We start from the raw sequence: 23,685 nt of genomic DNA on the forward strand, positions 1-23,685 counted from the left end.
CCACTATTGTTGATATGTCATGTGTAAATCCCCCACCAACCACAAATTAGACATAAAACCACAACAATGCACTGGGGAAGACTGGAGATTTGCAAACTGTAATTTTTGCCATTTTGACACACTAAAATAAAGAATAAAACAGCAAATATAAATGAAAGACATTTTAATTCTATATTTTATGATTCAAGACTGCTTTGTTGTCATTATGTTACAGTTGATGATATTCAAATTTGTGAACTTGTACCTCGTATATTTTTGCTGCTGGATCCCAATTATTGTCACGTTAACCAATTATGTCTGTTTGTGTTGCTCAAAATTTTTTGTCAATATAACGGAACAAATAAAAACAACTGTCATATTAGTGGGAGGTTTAGATTGCTACAAAACCAGGTTTAACCAAGCATTTCTTCGGAATTTACCGAATATGTCATTCGTTCCGTTGATTGATATAATCGAGCGTTTGATTTTGTCAAGTTTTTTTAGCTTTTCCTTTTTTTTAATTTACCTTGGAGTTATTTCGGAATTTTTTTTTTTTCATCTTTTTTTTTTAGGTCAGGTTCCATTTTGCTACTGCTTATGTAGCTTGGTAAATACATTATCATTATGAAATGTTAAATTCCAGGACACAATAAGCAAAACTTGCCAGAGTTTCATAAAGCATCTTAACTCACATTGTCACATTTGTTTTCTTCAGATCCTTGAGTTTTGTCTTTAATATAAACATAATGGTAAGTAAATGTCATTTTTTTTATTCATTCTAAAAAAAATAAGGAGATAATTTTCAACACTCCATAAATTTTAGATGCTTTAAAAATTGATCCAAGGTTGAAGATTCACTGATTGTAGCCAGTCTTGCAATGGCTTAATATGTAAGCAAACTGGCTCACTAACATGACTAAAATTCTTTAAACGCATTCCTATAATTTTTATTCCTCTAATGATACAATTCCATGGAATAAGCACTAAAAAATGTGCATTCAATTTAATACATGATTTTGTAGATACAAAGGGATCAGTGTAGATAATTTACTATAAAGAAAAACGCAGCAAAATGAGACTCCTATAAATTTGATATACATTTAACCTGTGGTAGCTGAATGATTATTTTGATAAGCTTTACTTATATATATATGAATCATACCTGTCACTCATCTGAAGCTACAAAGGTGGAGATTACACATTGTTATATGTGTGACGACCTTTTTGTTATTCTAAAATTTCGTATTAAAAGAGAGCGAAAATTTTTAGAAAGGTTTGTTTTTAGGTTTATTTTATAACATTTCAGCACAAAGATACTGTAAATTCAGAAATTATTGCGTGCATTTGTTATTGCGATTTTGTCATTTAGGACTAAAATGCGATTTTCATTTTTGCGATATTGGGAAAAATCCTGTTTAATTCATATAAAAAAATTCAAAATGCGAGTTTAAATTATTGCGATTATAACCCTGTCGCATTTTTCGCAATAATAAAAACATCGCAACAATTTCTGAATTTACAGTATACAATCTAATTATCTACCAGGTATACTGGGATTAGATTTAGTAAGCTAGAACAACAATCTTAATGACCTGGATGTCAATTACTATACAATTAAGCATTAAACCGTGAAAATCATTCACAGAAAATACTATCATAACAACTTTTGTGATGAAGAGAGTCACAATATGGTGATTTTGTCAAAGAAAGACATTTTGACTTCCCTGGAAAGTGACCGATGAAAGGTGGGATTTCAAATTTTGAATGGAAAACGGAGTCGTCCACTAAAAACATATATAGTCGAGCCTGCCATTTTGTCAGTTTTTGTGCACTTCTCCTTTGAATCAACCTTCGAGTTCGATATTTTTGTTAATACTTTTTTCTACATCTGGTGTGTTGTCAGGTATGACAATGTGTAGAATATATATATAATCATTTAAATTTATCTTTTCGTTATTCAATATGATATTTTTGTGGGATTGGACTTTTGATTTTTCTTTCACATTATGTGACGGATGTACAACAGAAGATGCCGAATATGACAATATAAATAAGAAGATGTTGTATGAGTGCCAATGAGACAACTCTCCATCCAAGTCACTGGATTTCACTCTTTAGGGAGCTCATGGGATGAACATGTCTGCAAATCTATTTGTGTAAAGTTACCCTTGCATAAATATTATGTAATGAATCAGCATAAGTATATACCACTTTTAAGTCTAATTTTATTCATACTTTTGCATGTTTTGGACTCGAACCCCATTAATTATAAACCTTTATTACAAAAATAATATTTAATAAAATTGGACCTTTTTCGCTGAACTGGTGTTTTTGTTGCAAAATTCTAATATTTACACCTTTGCTTTGTGTGAAAACCTGAAAAAAAAATCTGTAACATTCGATTGATATAATCAGAAAATTCAGCTCCGTCAAATTTTATGGAGTTCTGTATTTATTTTCTCCCAGAATTGGGTAGTTGTATCTCAGCTGGACATTTTATCATTTCTTTCGGATATATTAGGAAATATTTTGCATCAAAGAAAAGGTAGAAATGAGACTATAAGCAAGCATTTCTAGCCGCCAGTGAAATTTGGTCTCAGTGGACCAGTGGAATAACCTGTCTGGCTGTCAGATTTTACATTGACCTGGTGACGGCAAGGTCTTCGAAGTGCAATGTTTTCAAGTCGGCTTTAAATAATGAGAAAGATCATGTTAATTGCGTACACCAATATAAGTTTTATTCTTTATAAGTATTTATACTAATATTATTACGTTAGGAGAAATTCTCACTATAGTAGGACATTTCCCAGATGAGTGGTCTTTAGAAGCCTGTGGCTCATTTTAGAGTACCTCAAAGTTCTGCTAAAAAATATGGTTTCGACGAAATGACATTGTTGCAGAAACAAGTTATATATATGTGTGTCACTGGTTGTAGAAAGGCGTAAAGCAGAAAAAATGAAAAATAGTTTTTCAGGACGTTATAATTGATCGACCATTTGATTTACGGAGGGAGGGTATTACGTACATGGGGGACATATACTTGCCTCCCCATGGCGCTAACTTTATATATGCTTGAGAGCAACTAAAACTGGGAGACTGGAGAATTTGACCAGAAGACGAAGGTATGAAAGTGAAAGGAAAATTTGCTCTCGAAGTCCAGCCAAAAACAAATAGCTTCGGCGTTATGACGTTGCAGGAAGGGATCAAGCTTAAAAAGACCTTTCAAAAAGTCATATCGGAATTACCATTTAATTTTCGAGGGGGGGGGGGGGGGAGGGGGAGGGTGAAAATGAATATCCTATCCACTGAATTAGTTAGGCATGCGTAGCAACAGACGAAATAATCTCCTGGCCCCCCAAAATATGAAATAGTAATATTCTATGTATTTGTACTAGTGGCATTGAACACCCTGCTTTTGGACATTTCATATATCAAATATTGTAGGGTGGATTAGAATAAGAGGTGATCTAATGGAATACCAAAATGCGTGTGCTGTTTGCAAGTGACATATCATATTTTGATATCAAATACATTTATATGAATAGATGAACATTGTCCGCGGAACTTATAGAATAAAAAAAATAGTTTTATAAAATCTGACATGACCTAAGCATAGGCAATTATTAGACTGTTGGCAAGGTTTCATGGCAATAGGTTTTTTATATCATAGAAAAAATTGACATTATTATTTTTGAATTTTGAGTGTTTATTTCTAACGATTTAATCTAACAATTTAATTTCAACTATCAAAATTTGAATCTAAAAAAATTAATATTGCAAAAATTAGCTTTTTAAATCCCCTAATATATCATGTAAAAAGCATTTAAACAAATGAACACTCATTTGATGAATTAGAGTTCTCATTTTTTAATACAATTATTCAAAAGTCAAATTTATATGAGCCTGTGTGCCTGAAAATTGAGATTTTAAAATGAAGTGGGGCCTGTTTGAAAATGTTACTTTTTCCACTATTTAAAAATTTCTAGTTTTTTTGTTATAAGTAATTCTTCCATACATGTTTAATGTACTTTGAATGGAAAGAAAAGTGACAAATAGCATACCACAGGAGTATTAGATGGTCCTCAGCCATGTAAGACTGATAGTTATATTTGGTAAATATAGACTGTAAAAGAGGGGCGAAAGATACCAGAGGGATATTCAAGCTCATAGGTAGAAAATAAACTGACAACGCCATGGCTAAAAAAGTAAAAGATCAACAGACAAACAATAGTACACAAAACACAACATGGAAAACTAATGACTGAGCAACACGAACCCAACTAAAAACTGGGGGTGATCTCAGGTGCTCCGGAAGGGTAAGCATATCCTGCTCCACATGTGGCACCATCGTGTTGCTCATGTTAGTACAAACCCGGTAATAAGTAAGACATATTTACATATAAAATACATAGAGAAGCTATAGGGAATAGAAATTTGTTACATTTTGCTCAGATGACCTACGTCTCTGGTGCAATTCACGTGCATGCGTAAATTGGAAAAAAGGGAACAAATATATGTCAATGTACGTAGGCATGGATTCTTTTTTATTTTGCTCATTTTTTTATAAACAAATATGATAAATGGTAAGACAAAAACTCTGCTTAAACAGAAACATATAATTTTATCAACCAATCAAGGTGGCATTCGAATGGCAGATTAATTACAATTTAATGATTCATAACTTAATATTTAACAAAATAACTAATAAACTTATAAGACAATAATGGTTCCTTAATATGATAATTGAATTGATTGTGTAAAAACGTATAACTTAATCATAAAATAGATATGTCAACATCAATGCATTTTTTCACTGAGGATATCCAGCTAGACAATATATTCAATTTTGCATAGTGAACTCATAGTTTTAATATCGAAACCTTCTTTTATAAATGTAAAACTGTCATGACTGTAGTTTCCGTTAATGTCAATACATGCATTAGTTAAGAAACAGATGAAATACAAAATAAAAAGTTAAATAACAAAAATACAGAACTTCAAGGAAAATTCGTAACGGAAAGTCCCGTACCAAATGTCAAAATGAAAAATTGTTATAACGTTTCATTTTGCCATTTTATGGACAACAATGTGTAAAAAGGAGATATGGTATTATTGTCAACTGATGAGACAACTATCCACCAGGGACCAATAGACAAGAATTTTGAACAAAAATATTTTGTTATCACTACATGTATTAGTCTAAATTAAAATCACCTTCTACATTTAGGCTCAGTCTTTAGTTTTCTTTATTGTGTTTTGTGTATTGTTTGTTTGTCTTTTCATGGTTTTTTCGTTTTTAGCATGGCATTGTCAGTGTGTTTTCGACTAATGAGTTTGAATATCCTTTTGGTATCTTTCCCCTCTCAATCACGGCAAATTTTCAGGGTTGGTAAGGTCTTTCTCGTAATGCGTTTGAACGCTTTTGCTTCCTACGATTAGTACGGTAAACATTACATGAGTTTGTTTTTTTGTTGTCGTATTTCAAATTTTATTTGTCAGTTACCATTCGTGTCAAAAAGAGTTAAATATTTATAGTTTACGTTAACTAAAATAAATTCTATCGTTATTCGTCATGTGATTTATCCAATTTCCACCCTTAGTCACACCGTTACACTTGGTCAAGGATCATTTCTGCAGCAAATGTCGCTTTGACATAAAATGGTAGTGTCGATTTCCCGTAATGTGGGTACTATTTGTTTCTGGATACTTAAATGTCGCACATATTGTTATATTTTTACACATTTTCAAATTGTCGTTTAACAGTTGCAATGGCATTCCCTTCTAATTCCTGGAAACAATATTTAATTATATTTCTTAACATTTTTCACTCTTTTTTTCTAACATCCTATATATACCTTTAACCTAAATCGACTAATCTGCATTAAGGCTGATATAGGATGAGATTGAAGCAAACCGAGATTAAAATACTATTACATGATGAAAAAGTGCTCAAGTACACGTTTTAACTATTATATGAAGTTCGGGGTTAACCTAATATTTCCTAATTGGAATAGTTGTCTTATTTAGTTATTCCGTATATGCAATATATAATGTTTGACATGAAAATATGATTAGTTCATGTTGAAGCTATTCTTTTCATGTTTTATGATAATAACATGGCTAAACGGATTTAAACACTATTTACAAATAGTACCAAAATCGTGCAAATGTGACATAAATAGATTTTTTATTATATCAATTTCTTTAACTGATGTCTTGAGGGCTATTAGACGGCATTAATGTGTATATGAATACCTATTACAACAAATAAATAAGTTTGAGTGCAAAGGTTTCCTTCAGAAAATAGTGTACGAATGCTTTTTCATCCTATTGTAAAAAATGGTGTAAAGAGGAGAAATCGGACAAAAAGTCACTTGATTCATATTTGGATAAATGTCTGAATATTGTTGATATTCGCATATCATATCTCGAATATAATTTAGAAACAAATAAAAGAATCAGTAATACGCCCATTTCTAGGGTTAAAAACAAAATTCAAGTACTCGCAAAGAGTTTTGTGTTCGTACCGGCCGACAGAGCAGCCAACAATGTGGTGGTAGTATGACGTAACTACTACACGGAAGTCCTTAAAAATGAAATTATACATTCAGCTATATTCAAGTCCGTACGCTCCTCAGAGAGTCATATAGTAAATAATCATGTCACAACCACAGCTCAGCTTAAGGCCTCTTTTGAACATTTGAAGGTCCCCATTATGTATTGGTTACCGAAACTGCACAAAAACACCGTAAAATATCGTTTCATCTCGGCCTCTAGTAAATATTCTACTACTAGAATTTCAGAGATATTAACGAGTTCCTTAACTACTATCAAAGAACTGATCATTAATTTTTGTAAAAACATATGAAAATAGTGGAATTAACCATTTTGAGAGTGTTAAAGATTCTTTGGATGTTTTAGATAAATTACGTGCTTTAAATGGCCCTTTTGACTCGGTTGTCAGTTTTGACTTTTCCACTCTTAACACTGCACTTCCACAAAATCTTTTCCTATATGATTAAATGGTCGTTCAAGAAATCTAATTGCAAATTTATTTGCTGCAACTCATATAAAGCTTTTTTCTCAAACGAGAAAGGTAAATATGCTAGATAAACTTACTGGAGGTGTGATGTGATGATTACTGCCATAAATTTTTCTCCTTAATAACATTTATGTACGTTTCGGCAATACCGGTCATCGACCGATTGTAGGTCTTCCTATGGGCACCAATTGTTCCTGTACTGTTATGAATCGCAGTTTATGGCCAAACTCAGTAAAGACCTGTCTAAATTCCACTTAATTGATAAATTCAACAACACTTACCGTTATCTTGATGATATTTTTTCGTCAAATAATCAAGAATTCTCTAAATATACTGCCGAAATATACCCACAGCAGCTTACTTTGAATAAATCAAGTGTCCTTTCCTAGATTTAGATATTTCAATTTTACACCAGAAAATCTACACAAAAATTTACGACAAATGGGATGATTTTTTTCCTTCCCTATTGTTAATTTTCCTTTTTTGGACGGTTATGTTCCTCTGGTACCATCTTATGGTGTTTATATATCCCAATTCGTTTGTTATGCCCGTGTCTGTAGTGACGTTTTGGATTTTGATACCACAAACTACTTAAAACCTTTACTTACTTCTTCCATAGATACAAAGATTTGGTTTGTAAGTTTGCCTGTACATGTAAAAAAAAAAATATTTCAGACGGAATAACACATCATAAATTTTACGGTGATATTGTTTTAAATCTGTCGATACCTTTATTTTGGCATTGCACAAGGTCATGTTTTTCTCTGACTGTTAAAAACGTCTTAACACTAAATCCATTGGATATTGGATGTGTACTGATTGATATATTATTCTTAGATACATAATTTTTTTGTTAGTTGTTTTTGGCTTTGAACTAGCTGTCAGTAACTGCGAGTACTCTCAGATCTGTACTTAGTGTCCTTTTTGTTGTTAGGGATGAGGGATGGATAAATACCCTGCAACGTCCGGTCTGTGTATACGTTTAATGTTTTTTTCTGCTTTGTATCGATCTGATTAGTTAAGCCTTTTTCAACTGATTTTTATAGTTTGTTCTTATGTTGTGCTGTTACAGCACTGTCCCAGGTTAGGGGAGGGTTGAGCGCTCACAAACATATGTAACACCGCCATATTCTTTATGTGCCTGTCCCGTCAGGAGCCTGTAGTTGAGTGGTTGTCGTTGGTTCATGTCTGTCATATTTGTTTTTCGTTAATTTGTTTTGTGTTAAATTAGGCCGTTAGTTTTCTCAATTGAATTGTTTATATTTTTCATGTCGGGGCCTTTTATAGCCGACTATACGGTATGGGTTTTTTCTCATTGTTAAAGGCCATACGGTTGCCTATACTTGCTTACATCCACTTTATTTGAACTTTGGTGGATAGTTGTCTCATTAACAATCATACCTCATCTCCTAATTTTTATACGAATATAGGTAATGATTATTTTGAGCAATTAGTTTTACTTTGCATAATGCGGAGATCTGCAATTATTTGACAATTACAAATTGCAATACAAATTTATTAAAGGGAGACATTATTGGTGGCGTTAAACAGAATTGGTTCTAAAGGGGTGCACTCAGCATATATTTATTTGTGCATGTAACGACATATACTTGCTATTTACTGACTATTTTTACCAAAACTCTGTATAAGTTTTATAAACAAATACATTTTATTTACATATAATATAATAGTTGACATGTCTATTTTCAGGACCTCCGATCCATCTAGTTAGGCATGTTTGTTAGCGGTGTTCATGAAGGGCCCGTATGTAACAAAATATATCACTGGATTGAGCTCTCTGTCTAGGTGTATCATTAAAGTGTTTTGCATTGAGCTCAGTTCATTGTTATGCAAATGCATTCTTTGAGAAATTTAGATTCATAAACAGACAACCTATATCTACACATGAACTGTAAGCAAGATTATTGAAGCTGTCAGTACAAATAATTATTGAAGCTCTCAGTACAAGGAATTATTGAAGCAGTATCCACGGAACATATTAAGAAGTAAAGGGATATTAAAACATTTTTTTTTTACATTTGAAACAAAACTTTTTTTATCCAGATAGCCAAAACAAATAAAAGCACATTAAAATATACCAAACATTGCTACCTGCAATATGATTTTTGCTGGTTTTGTAACACCTTTTTTACCATCTGTACTACCTAATGAAGAGTCCTAAACGCAACTGGTCATTCATTTATACATATGGACGAAACTCACAAGGCCTAGTCAGTTTCTTAAACTATCTTTCATAGTTCAACTTTTATCATTCATTCGTTAATTCCTAATTTAATTGTTAAATACCAGATTACAGCACTGTTCATTTTTATACCACAACAAAACTGCATCCTACAGGTTTCATTTATATTTTTAGCTACATTACAAAAACCTTGAAACAAGAATAATTCTGCAATACCCTTTTCATTTCAAATACTACAGAATCATAGTTCATATCTCTTTTATATAACACTGTTTGTCATAATTTATTTCTTGAAATTAAGAACCATAAACAAATAAATTGGAATAACCATGTTGTTAAAATTATTTCATATTGGTAAAATTTTATTTCATATAATTTCAACCAGACCTTGGATAATCTAAGAAAAAGACATTTTCCAAGGAAAAAACAAAATGCATGTGTAATACATCAGAAGTGTACTTTCTGTCTCATCAAGCTCCATATGCATGCCGGGTATTATCATATTTTCATCATTTTGAACTATTAGTCATCTTCTAAAAACAATTTCAAACATTTAATCGAAATCTTTCACTCATGATACTGGGATAATTCTTTACTAATTTACAGTTCCAAGTAAGAAATGACTACCACAACGGACATAAATAGAACCATACGAGAGGGACATACATACAGGTTCTAATAAACCATCTTGCATATTGAAATTACATGCAGAAATACACCTAATGTGTTCCTCTATTAATTTTGAGTTTTTCAAAAAGTTAACGATAAAACTTGTCACAATAACTTTGTCATCGATTTTGACTATCTTGGAACATATGTGTGTTTACCTAGGGTATTAATGTCTCTTCAGTGATGTTAGGAATCGAAACGGTATTTGGAAAGCCATACAATTTACCTCATTTTAGGATAGACTCTTGAATTTTGAGGAGTCAAAATAGGATGAACGGATCATATCAACCCGAAGGCAAATAGAATACAAGAACCATACAATGTTTTCTATACAGAGAGTCAATAATACGATGAACAATATTTTTGAATAATATAGAGTCTAGAAAATATACTTGAAAGGTTATTTCATCCCTATAAAAACCGCAATTTTTATACGTGTGCATGTAAAACAAATTTCATGGTAGAGGGGTCTAAATACAGCACAAACAACATTTTCCAAAAGACCAAAAAGTGAAAAGTATATTTTAACAAAACGCATTTGACTAGCAGGTCGAACAACTGATGTTCTTAAACCCTGCTGACTGCCATTGGCGATTGCCAAATAAATTGATCACCAGATGTTACATGGATCTTAATTATTAATTTTAATACCAAACAGAAAACAATAAACTTGCGAAAAGATGGTATATCGCAAACATGAGGTGCAAAAAAAATTTATACACCATATCCGGATTTGGATGTTAGGGATCGAAACGGTATTTGGAAGGCCATATAATTTACCTCAATTTAGGATAGTCTCTTGAATTTTAAAAAGTCGAAATAGGATGAACGGATCATATTAACCCGAAGGAAAATATAATACAAGCCCAAACGAAAAAATATAAACAACTCTTAATTGAAAACAACGTTCAAACCTATGATTGCGTTGGATAAAAATATATATATATAAACAATTCTAAATTGAAAACAACGTTCAAACCTATGATTGCGTTGGATAAAAACCGCAATTTTTATACGTGTGCATGCAAAATAAATTTCTTGGAAGAGGGGTCTAAATACAGCACAAACAACATTTTCCAAAAGACCAAAAAAAGTGAAAAAGTATATTTTAACAAAACGCATTTGACTAGCAGGTCGAACAACGGATGTTCTTAAACCCTGCTGACTGCCATGGCGATTGCCAAATAAACGGATCACCAGATGTAAAAATGGATCGTAATTATTAATTTAATACCAAACAGAAAACAATAAACTTGCGGAAAAGATGGTATACCGCAAACATGAGGTGCAAAAATTTGTACACCATATCCGGATTTCGACAAATAATGTCTCTTCAGTGATGTTAGGAATCGAAACGGTATTTGGAAGGCCATATAATTTACCTCGATTTGGGATTGACTCTTGAATTTTGAAGAGTCGAAATAGGATGGACGGATCATATAAACCCGAAGGCAAATATAATACAAGCCCAAACGAAAAAATATAAACAAGTCTAAATTGAAAACAACGTTCAAACCTATGATTGCGTTGGATAAAAACCGCAATTTATATACGTGTGCATGCAAAACAAATTTCTTGGTAGAGTGGTCTAAATACAGCACAAACAACATTTTCAAAAAGACCAAAAAAGTGAAAAAGTAAATTGCGGTTTTTATCCAACGCAATCATAGGTTTGAACGTTGTTTTCAATTTAGACTTGTTCATATTTTTTCGTTTGGGCTTGTATTATATTTACCTTCGGGTTTATATGATCCGTTCATCCTATTTGACTCCTCAAAATTCAAGAGTCTATCCTAAATTGAGGTAAATTGTATGGCTTTCCAAATACCGTTTCGATACCTAACATCACTGAAGAGACATTAATTGTCGAAATCCGGATATGGTGTACAAAAACCTTTGCACCTTTTGTTTGCGGTATACCATGTTTTCCGCAAGTTTATTGTTTTCTGTTTAGTGTTAAATTTATAATTAAGATCCATTTATAACATCGGTGATCCGTTTATTTGGCAATCTCCATTGACAGTCAGCAGGGTTTAAGAACATTTGTTGTTCGACCTGTTAGTCAAATGCGTTTTGTTAAAATATACTTTTTCACTTTTTTGGTCTTTTGGAAAATGTTGTTTGTGCTGTATTTAGACCCCTCTAACAAGAAATTTGTTTTGCATGCACACGTATAAAAATTAAGGTTTTTATCCAACGCAATCATAGGTTTGAACGTTGTTTTCAATTTAGACTTGTTTATATTTTTTCGTTTGGGCTTGTATTATATTTGCCTTCGGGTTTATATGATCCGTTCATCCTATTTGACTCCTCAAAATTCAAGAGTCTATCCTAAATTGAGGTAAATTGTATGGCTTTCCAAATACCGTTTCGATACCTAACATCACTGAAGAGAAATTAATTGTCGAAATCCGGATATGGTGTACAAAAACCTTTGCACCTTTTGTTTGCGGTATACCATCTTTTCCGCAAGTTTATTGTTTTCTGTTTAGTGTTAAATTTATAATTAAGATCCATTTATAACATCGGTGATCCGTTTATTTGGCAATCGCCATTGACAGTCAGCAGGGTTTAAGAACATTTGTTGTTCGACCTGTTAGTCAAATGCGTTTTGTTAAAATATACTTTTTCACTTTTTTGGTCTTTTGGAAAATGTTGTTTGTGTTGTATTTAGACCCCTCTAACAAGAAATTTGTTTTGCATGCACACGTATAAAAATTGCGGTTTTTATCCAACGCAATCATAGGTTTGAACGTTGTTTTCAATTTAGACTTGTTCATATTTTTTCGTTTTGGCTTGTATTATATTTGCCTTCGGGTTTATATGATCCGTTCATCCTATTTGACTCCTCAAAATTCAAGAGTCTATCCTAAATTGAGGTAAATTGTATGGCTTTCCAAATACCGTTTCGATACCTAACATCACTGAAGAGACATTAATTGTCGAAATCCGGATATGGTGTACAAAAACCTTTGCACCTTTTGTTTGCGGTATACCATGTTTTCCGCAAGTTTATTGTTTTCTGTTTAGTGTTAAATTTATAATTAAGATCCATTTATAACATCGGTGATCCGTTTATTTGGCAATCGCCATTGACAGTCAGCAGGGTTTAAGAACATTTGTTGTTCGACCTGTTAGTCAAATGCGTTTTGTTAAAATATACTTTTTCACTTTTTTGGTCTTTTGGAAAATGTTGTTTGTGCTGTATTTAGACCCCTCTAACAAGAAATTTGTTTTGCATGCACACGTATAAAAATTGCGGTTTTTATCCAACGCAATCATAGGTTTGAACGTTGTTTTCAATTTAGACTTGTTCATATTTTTTCGTTTTGGCTTGTATTATATTTGCCTTCGGGTTTATATGATCCGTTCATCCTATTTGACTCCTCAAAATTCAAGAGTCTATCCTAAATTGAGGTAAATTGTATGGCTTTCCAAATACCGTTTCGATACCTAACATCACTGAAGAGACATTAATTGTCGAAATCCGGATATGGTGTACAAAAACCTTTGCACCTTTTGTTTGCGGTATACCATGTTTTCCGCAAGTTTATTGTTTTCTGTTTAGTGTTAAATTTATAATTAAGATCCATTCATAACATCGGTGATCCGTTTATTTGGCAATCGCCATTGACAGTCAGCAGGGTTTAAGAACATTTGTTGTTCGACCTGTTAGTCAAATGCGTTTTGTTAAAATATACTTTTTCACTTTTTTGGTCTTTTGGAAAATGTTGTTTGTGTTGTATTTAGACCCCTCTAACAAGAAATTTGTTTTGCATGCACACGTATAAAAATTGCGGTTTTTATCCAACGCAATCATAGGTTTGAACGTTGTTTTCAATTAAGACTTGTTTATATTTTTTCGTTTTGGCTTGTATTATATTTGCCTTCGGGTTTATATGATCCGTTCATCCTATTTGACTCCTCAAAATTCAAGAGTCTATCCTAAATTGAGGTAAATTGTATGGCTTTCCAAATACCGTTTCGATACCTAACATCACTGAAGAGAAATTAATTGTCGAAATCCGGATATGGTGTACAAAAACCTTTGCACCTTTTGTTTGCGGTATGCCATCTTTTCCGCAAGTTTATTGTTTTCTGTTTAGTGTTAAATTTATAATTAAGATCCATTTATAACATCGGTGATCCGTTTATTTGGCAATCGCCATTGACAGTCAGCAGGGTTTAAGAACATTTGTTGTTCGACCTGTTAGTCAAATGCGTTTTGTTAAAATATACTTTTTCACTTTTTTGGTCTTTTGGAAAATGTTGTTTGTGCTGTATTTAGACCCCTCTAACAAGAAATTTGTTTTGCATGCACACGTATAAAAATTAAGGTTTTTATCCAACGCAATCATAGGTTTGAACGTTGTTTTCAATTTAGACTTGTTTATATTTTTTCTTTTGGGCTTGTATTATATTTGCCTTCGGGTTTTTATGATCCGTTCATCCTATTTGACTCCTCAAAATTCAAGAGTCTATCCTAAATTGAGGTAAATTGTATGGCTTTCCAAATACCGTTTCGATACCTAACATCACTGAAGAGACATTAATTGTCGAAATCCGGATATGGTGTACAAAAACCTTTGCACCTTTTGTTTGCGGTATACCATCTTTTCCGCAAGTTTATTGTTTTCTGTTTAGTGTTAAATTTATAATTAAGATCCATTTATAACATCGGTGATCCGTTTATTTGGCAATCGCCATTGACAGTCAGCAGGGTTTAAGAACATTTGTTGTTCGACCTGTTAGTCAAATGCATTTGACTAGCAGGTCAAACAACGGATGTTATTCAACACTGCTATGGCGATTGCCAAATGAACAGATCACCAGATATAACAAAATGGATCTTAATTATTAATTTAATACCAAACAGAAAATAATAAACTTGCGGAAAAGATGGTATACCGCAAACATGAGGTGCAAAAATTGATACACCATATATATATATATAATTACTCTCAATATCAGCACAACAATGTTAAATCTGCAAATTTGCGGAAACAAATTTGTATTTTTCCCTCGCCGGGATTCGAACTCATGCTATTGGGATATCGTGACAGCACCGCCTGTACTGTGTCCAGCGCTCTAGACCACTCTGCCACTTAGACTAGACTGAACTAAAAATTCAGCTTTCGGTGGCCTAGTGTTACCTTTCCTCGTCAGTAGAATCTATAGTTGTAACACAGTACATGATATATTAGGCATGAAGATAGAATTGATTGCAGATTAGCTAAATTATCTGTCGTAAAGGATCGTAAGATGCAGTCACAGAAATGATTATTTGATAAGTACGTCTAAACAAGTGACAACTGTACGACAGATCCATCCATTGGATCAACAGTGAAGGTGATACACGGCTGTAAGCACATATTATATCCATAATTACTCTAAATATCAGCACAACATTGTTAAATCTGCAAATTTGCGGAAACAAATTTGTGTTCTTCCCTCGCCGGGATTCGAACTCATGCTATTGGGATATCGTGACAACACCGCCTGCACTGTGTCTAGCACTCTAGACCACTCGGCCATCTAGACTGAACTAAAAATTCAGCGCTGGACACATTTATATATATATAAATTCAAGTTGAGGACTTTTTTTTCAATAAATATCTTTTTATATATATTTGCAAATTCCACATGTTCCATTAGCATACTGAACCAAAGCTAATTAATCTGTAAATATATATGGCATATATGTAGCTTTACTTTCGAATGAGCTTTGGTTTGAAATGTCTATAAATTTATTAATTTTTTTAAAAATTAATATCAAAAATTTTCAAAGATCTGTCAAAATGAAGAAGTTAGAGCGAATAAATCACTCATGATTTGATCAAACCACGGAAATACTATAATTTTTATAGGTCAATATAGAAAGATACCAGAGGGACAGTCAAACTCATAGATCGAAAATAAACTGACAACGCCATGGCTAAAAAATAAAAAGACAAACAGACAAATAATAGTACACAAGACACAACATAGAAAACTAAAGACTAAGCAACACGAACCCCACCAAAAACTAGGGGTGATCTTAGGTGCTCCGGAAGGGTAAGCAGATCCTGCTACACATGTGGCACCCGTCGTGTTGCTCATGTTATTACAAATCCGGTAAATAGTCTAATTCGGTAGGTCACATTCGTGGTGAAAAAGTAATTCCATGATAAGAAATCATATCCAACTAAGTAAGACATCACGTGACTTTGGTGACGTATAGCGATCCGCCATTTTGAATTATTTTGTCCCATTTAAATTGCATAGGTGCTTCAATAAAGTTCAATTTTCTCATTAATCTGACCCGTTTTCTAACTTTTGCAAATCAATCCTTCATATTCAAACATATTTCTACCAAGCAATGTTGGTCCTGACAGTTTAATTTTTGATTAAATTACGTTCCTGGAGAATCGTAAAAAATGCACTTTTTCTCGTCAGTTCCCCGTTGACTCAATGTTAAATCTACCGATACCCATGTCTACTTGTACATCAAATTGGGAAATTCCGTAAATAAAAGTCAAACTTTGCAAATCGATTGAGTATATTTAAACATATATCTGGCGAAATATTCTACTTAAAACAGTTTAATTTTAGAGCAAATTACGTCCCACATCGATTTAAAACAGTGATTTTTCGGGATTTTTTCAAAATGGCGGATGTGTTTAGAAATGTCGCATTCATTTTAATCATCGTGTATTTTCATGCATAATTTGTGCTGTTTCTGTTATTTTCTTAAATGATATTTCGATATGATTGATTTCAAAATGTCTTGATGAAAAATAAATTATTTCAAGTGTGAAGAGTAAAAATTAACACGGGAACATTTATTTTGACAGATATACAAGATATACTGTTCCCAGAAAATAATTAACACTGAAATTTATAATAAAATTATTTTTGCTCCTTTTTTTAAGGTATTTCCCCTGTTTTATGTATAGCTTATCTTTATTTAGAAAAATATAAATATATATTCCTTTTAGAAAAAAAAATGTTTTCGTCCCAAGAGAAAAAAAATAATGCCCAACAATTATTATAGATAAATATTCTATATACCTTTTAAAAACTAATGCCCCTTGACGAACAGGTGAACTCTGACTTAGGTTATAATGTTACATAACAATATATTGTCAGGTAGTGTAAAAGAATCGTGTCAAACCAAAAGCAACCAGGTGACATTAACATCCTGTGTATACATGTATTTCCAGAGTTTAGATTTTGTGATATACAAAAGTTTTCATAAACGTACAAATAAATGTTTTCTCTTCCCCGTGTACACAACAGAAGAAATATTTATCATAAAGAACTTTGTGAAAATATATATATTATGAAAAATTCTTTGACAAGTTGATTTTTGCTTAAAAAAATAATCAAATATTAATGTTTCACGATAATTGTTTTAAAGAAATATTCTGATTCAAATTTTATATTAAATAGATTTTTTTATGTCATAGAAAATTTTACGAGATTTCATTGCATATGGTTTTAATTTTTGTTATTCATTATATTAATTCAATATTTTAAGCAAAATCCAGGCACTAAAAAAATCGAAATTGAAATTTTAACTTGTGTACAAAAAGATGGTATTGTGTATACATTTCAACAACATTATATACCCGCCAATATTTATCGACAGAGTTATCGGTCCTGAATAGGACTGATATAGTTGGGTATGTGACAAAATGACTCCGAGAATCTCGTAGTAACAAACGTGACGTGAAACTACGCTTCCGAAATCTTTTTAAAGACGACCCTTTTGTTTTTTATAAAATATTTGGGTGTATTTTCAGGTTAAGATGGCATCTCACAATGAAAGAAACGCGCAATTTGTATTTTGGTGCGTTAAGAAAATTTTTGAGAACAAGTCAGTTATAAAATGAAAACAAAAGAGGATAGACTTAAAAGGAAAAAAAGATTATGTAGACTGCAAAACACAAACAAAAGACGGTTGAATAAAGCAAAGATGAATCCTTGGTGTGTCGAATAAATACAATTTTGATGCAATTCTATGAATTGTATATGGTTGACTTGAATGCATGTCTATGAAAGTACCCGAGAGATTACACTAAACTACTCCCTTCCATGAAAGCAGTGATGGTGCTGTTAAGCTTACGAACTTTATATTTACGACAAATAAAGGTTAACAAATCCTTGGCCTTAAGGGAGTTCATAGAGATGAGGGGTTTCAACTGGAGAAACTCAATATATACGTTAGCGATAAGTGCTATCAATACCAGGGTGTATCAAAAGGATGAGAGTTATTGATGACATTGGATTACCCTACTACCTCGTACAAATGTCCGATAAGTTGTTTGCAAGAGGACAAAAAATAACACTTGCAAAACCAATACAACTATGTGTGTTTCTGCGTTGAGCATATATTGTCAGATACAAGAATAAAACCTTTTTTGTCGCAACAGAATATTAATGCAGCATCGTCATACATCAAAACGTTATAAGATTTAGTTTCATTATTGGAACTCAAATATTATGCACTCCCGCAGTAGATTTCTTATGCTTTAATGTATAGTCTGTTCGTTTTCCTGTGCAACTGCTTTCAAATGTAACCAATTTGAAGACGTTTCTGAATTTCTGATGCTCATCAATAGCAACGTTGCAAAGACAACACTTAAAATTATTAGATGCGTTATTACCTGCCCCTTCTACTGTATCGCATGCCTTAAACCCATGAATTAGATACACAGCTTTAAAGGGCGCTTCGGACGCATGACATTTATAACGTGTTGTTTTCAATTTTTAAAGGCCTTTATATATCTATTGTATTATGTTACAGTGAATGCAAATGGTAAATAACTATAAAAAGACTGAACAAACATGTAAAATTGACTCTCATTAAGAAATTAAAAAAAAATTACCGTAACAATAAGCATGTATTAATAATCATTCCTGTAATGGGTTAGATTTGCTACATATCATTTAAATTAATGCGATAGTAGTCTAGCGATGTTCCAATCTCGTAAATCGGTGGATGATGGACAAATCAAGGTATTAAACATACCAAATATACAGTCCGACAAAAGTTAAGCACCACCTATTTTTATTGCATCGATATTTTTTTTCATTTTAAAAAAATCAGTTATTCCTCGAAAAAGAGAAAACATTCAAGTAGCAATTTTGCTAACATATACCATAAACAAACCATATCTTAAGTTTGGTCACTTATGCAGGTTCTATGCATTTAAATTTTGCGTTCATAGAAATAGTGCAAATTACACAAATCAGAAACGGAATTTAAGTTTCACTGTGATTTTATTTTTTTTTACAATTAATCACCCAATATCATTAAAATTCTTTACAAATAATCTTTGGTATATTTGGCAAATTTAATGTCAAAATTTGAGTCAATAGGATGTATAACCACCTCTCTTCCGGTACAGTTCCATAACACGGCATCTCATACTCTGTACAAGCCTTCTGAACTTTAGTTGAGGAAATCTATTCCATTCATCAACAATCGCCACTCTTAAATCGCCAAGATTTTGCAAAGGTGGATCTCTGCGATTGAGATTTCTGCCAATGGCATTCCAGACATGTTCGATAGGGTTCATGTCTGGAAACATGGAAGTCCAAAAGATATTGTCAATGGCTTCTTGCTCTTTGTACTCGGTTACAATCCTTGCCCTGTGTGGTCTAACGTTGTCGTCCATGTACAAGGGTGATTATCAAAATGAGGGACTACAATGTTTCAAAGCACAAAATCCCTGTATGTCTGTCCGTTCATGTTACCCTGCCGAATATGCATACCCAGCTTACAACGGTATGAGAAGCAATCCCATACTGTAACACTACCAACACCGAATGCAGTCGTTGGGCAAATGTTGTTTTGGTCATAGGCAGTTTTATTTTCCCGCCAAACTCGTATTCTGCCATCTACTAGTCGTAACACAAAACCGACTCTCATTTGACTAATGAATTTTTTGCCAGCTTCTCATGTTCCAGTGTCGATGGTCATTAGCCCATTGAAACCTGATTATACGGTGACTGGCTGTAAGGGAAGGTCTCTTGACAACACGGCGTGCTCTTATGTTGCCTCTATGAAGTCGACGGACCAATGTTCGAACGCTAACACGACCACCTGGAGGCCAGTGGTGTCTAAGCTGCGGGGCAGGAGTAAATGGGTTGGCTTTAGCACGACTAATAAGCAGTTTGTCAGCACGACGGGTAGTTGAACGGGGTCTTTCGGACCTTGGTCTATCATTTACAGTTTCTGTGTCAACATGACGTTGTAAAAGTCTGACAATGACGGTGTCATTAACATTGAAATGATTACATATGCTCCTAGTGATCCTACCGGCATTTGACATGCCAATTGCTTGCCAACGTTCGACCACAGATAACTTACGCCTTGCCATATTACACAATGACTTGATGAAGGTAAAATTTCACCTGAACGCGGGACAATAGGAAGATGATTTAAAGGTATAGAAACAGTGTATTTGTAAAAGTGCAGATGACCTTTAATAAAAAGTTGCTTGACGGGTTTATCGGAGTTCAAACTTTTTGGTCGTAATGAATTTTCTTATTGTATGTTAAAGGCAATTCATAACACCAAACATTAATATTTTTTCGCAATAGTTAAAAAAATATTGCCAGTTATATTTAGGTGGTGCTTGACTTAAGGAAGACTGTATATAAATGAATTTCATAAACTCCAAAAGGAGCGAGATCGTGTGCGTCGACAGTGTCTCCCGATATGCATGCAACACTCGCAATGTGAATGCACACTCAATCAAAATGTCTCAATCGGAATAGGCTACAATCGGTAAAATTACAGATAAGACGGATTTTCTGGTATCTAAAGATCTGAGATCGCGAAAACACATCACTACTGAAATGAGACACAGACATGTCGTATAGGTCAACCAATTCGTTATAGTGACCGTAAAACTTATGTAGTGTCTATTTCAGTCGTTCTTTTTCATCACTCTGTTATGCAGTTTGTGTTAAAATAGTACATCCCTGTAAATGCTGTTCGTATAGTGTAAACATACTCGAGCATAACGTGTTATTTGAGAGATGTAACAGCTATACGATGAAGCAAAGGGTATGTTACTAGTGAGGAATGGGAAGTTGACAATTAGAAAGGTGAAATCATCACGTTTGTAATAGATTCTAGTTTGAAGTTGTCCATCTTTTAAAACATTTTTTTTTCTATTTGTAATGCACTGAGGACTTAAATTGCCAGTTTGATATTTAAAATCAAAGAAAATTAATTAAAAGGTTCAGGATATAAGCCAAAAAATACGCCCATCGAACATTTTTCTGGTTATCCATAATGTTTGCTTCACATTCATAATCCCATGAGATATGACAATTTAAAAAAAATATTTAAAAACATAAAACTTATAATACATCAACATAGACTGAGATGGAATGGAAGCTAGGTTGAAAAACGCATTTACTTTTCGTTCATTTAAAAAAGGGGAAAAAAACTGATTTGCAAAGTGTCATGTTTTATATCTTTTTACGACAATTGATATATAGTTTGGCCCTTATTTCCAATAAAGTAATCCACATCCTTTTTATTCACACAGGTGGAAGTCAATAAACTAGGACTTGTTTAAATGAAAGATAAACCAAAAAAACCCGGATGCTTTATTAATCTATATATGTGATTATAAACACTGAACAGCAAGACACGGATTTTTCTTCAATATTTCATCATAATAAGTTTTCTTAGGAACACAGTTGACATCACTTTTAGTACCAAATCGTTCAATTTCCACCGTCTTAGTCTTGCCATTGACATCCACTGCATCTATGCGTACTGCATTTCCCGCCGACATGCCAGGACTCTCATCAAAGTAATTAAACGGTGTCAAGAATGTACTTTGAGATAGACCTGGTGTATGCGTGACAGGTAAATCCTCTTTGTGTACAACATGAAAAACACCCATTGTAACCCATGCAACAAGATCCTGTAAAATAATCATTTAGTTTTTACTAGTAACAATTTGAAAAATACTGAAGCGTGTTAGGCTTTAGCTTAATAAATAAAAAATAAACTCAAAAGTCGAAGGAAACTGACAACGCCTTGGCAAACAAGAATGTGTCCATAGTACACGGATGCCCCACTCGCACTATCATTTTCTATGATCAGTGGACCGTGAAACTGGGGTGAAAACTCTACTTTGGCATTAAAATTAGAAAGATCATATCATAGGGAACATGTGTACCAAGTTTCTAGTTGATTGGACTTCAACTTCATCAAAAACTACATTGATCAAAAACTTTAACCTGAAGCGGGACGGACGGACGGACGAACGAACGGACGCACAGACCAGAAAACATAATGCCCCTACTACTATCGTAGCTGGGGCATAAAAAACGACGAAAAGACGTCCACAAAACACTACATCGAAACTAAAGACTAAGCAAAAAGTGATCACACAAGAAAAATATAAGACAACTTTTATTTAGTGTTCTTTTCATGCTAACTTTAATAACTTCTTAATCTACTGTATATTTTAATAATTGCTATAAAATAGTCTCTTGTTAAAAGAACATAACAATTTATTAAATAAACTTCCTTTTTCGACTGTATTGGTATGTTAGTAATGAATATAATTTTTCATGTTTTATCATCAGTTGAATTTTAAAATTTACAAAACTCTTATTTCATTTCGATGAGTTTTTATTTGGTGAGGATGGATAACAGTCCACAGCCACGAAATCTTCTCCTCAACAAAAATACGTTATGTATGCAGTACAAGACATTTTAAGTTACAGAAGGAGTAAACCTACCATTGATTAACATCATCAACGTTTAGTACGCTTTCTTGTTTGTTTCATCGTTCAAAAGTTACTTGTGATGTCAAATTTTTTGCGATTTGGGTTTATTGCCATTGTGTTAACACGAAAACCAAACGCTAAATTTGTCACAGATTTTCCAATTTAAATTGAAGTATGGCCTATTTCCACTGTAATTATATTCACTTACATCGCTACGTAGACGAAACATGCGTACGGTGTACCAAGTTATGGTATCTTTGATATTTTTTGAAAACAAAAATAGTGGAAAAAGAATTGAAATGTTAAAAGATCTTTAAAAAATTGAGAATGGAAACGGGGAATGTGTCAAAGAGACAACAACTCGATCAAAGAGCAGAAAACAGCTCAAAGCCACCAATGGGTCTTCACCACAGCGAGAAAATCCCGCACCCGGAGGCGGGCTTTTGCTGGTCCCTAAACAAAAATGTATACTGGTTCAGAGAAAATGGACGTCACACTAAACTCCAAAACATATAAATGAACCTAAATTAAAAAAAACATACAAGACTAACAAAGGCCAGAGGTTTCTGACTTCGAACAGGCACAAAAATGCGGCGGGGTTAAACTTGTTTTGTCAGATCTCAACCTTTCCCCTATACCTCTAGCCAATATAGAATAAACAAACGCACAGCAATACGCTCAGTAAAACTCAGTTTAAAAGAAGTCCGAGTCCGATGTTAGAATAGGTAACAGAAGAAACTAAGCAAAATGACAATAATCAATATAAATTACCAAAGGACTACTAGCAGTTACTGGCATGCCAGCTCCAGAACTCAATTAAACTGATTGATAGATATGTCTTCATCATATGAAAATCAAGCACAATCCTTCCCGTTAGGGGTTTAGTATCATACCATCATAAAATTTACGAGAAGAACATAACCCGTATCATGCCAACAACTGGTTTTAGCATAGATGTGTTTATTTCCGATGCAAAGACCCTATGAGTGAATCAATATTGATTCCAATAAATGCCATCTTTAATGACATGATAACAGTATCGTAA

The 23,685-nt window shown here is 33.1% G+C and overlaps 1 protein-coding gene across 3 annotated transcripts in view; it reads right to left on the reverse strand.

Annotated features, from left to right (window-relative positions):
* The window catches only part of LOC127738986 (putative amine oxidase [copper-containing]), a 55,250-nt gene that overhangs the window by 14,085 nt on the left and 17,480 nt on the right, over positions 1-23,685 (reverse strand). For 2 of the 3 annotated variants that reach the window (XM_052250491.1, XM_052250493.1), the window contains exon 4: positions 21,489-21,826. The exons of the other annotated variant lie outside the window; for it this stretch is intronic. In XM_052250491.1, coding sequence (XP_052106451.1) covers positions 21,524-21,826 — 303 coding nt within the window. In that variant the 3' untranslated portion in view covers positions 21,489-21,523. Of the gene's footprint in view, positions 1-21,488; positions 21,827-23,685 lie in introns of those variants that run through there. 3 annotated transcript variants of the gene reach the window in all.

Source organism: Mytilus californianus, unplaced genomic scaffold (assembly GCF_021869535.1).
Source record: "Mytilus californianus isolate M0D057914Y unplaced genomic scaffold, xbMytCali1.0.p SCAF_4, whole genome shotgun sequence".
Lineage (NCBI taxonomy): Eukaryota > Metazoa > Mollusca > Bivalvia > Mytilida > Mytilidae > Mytilus > Mytilus californianus.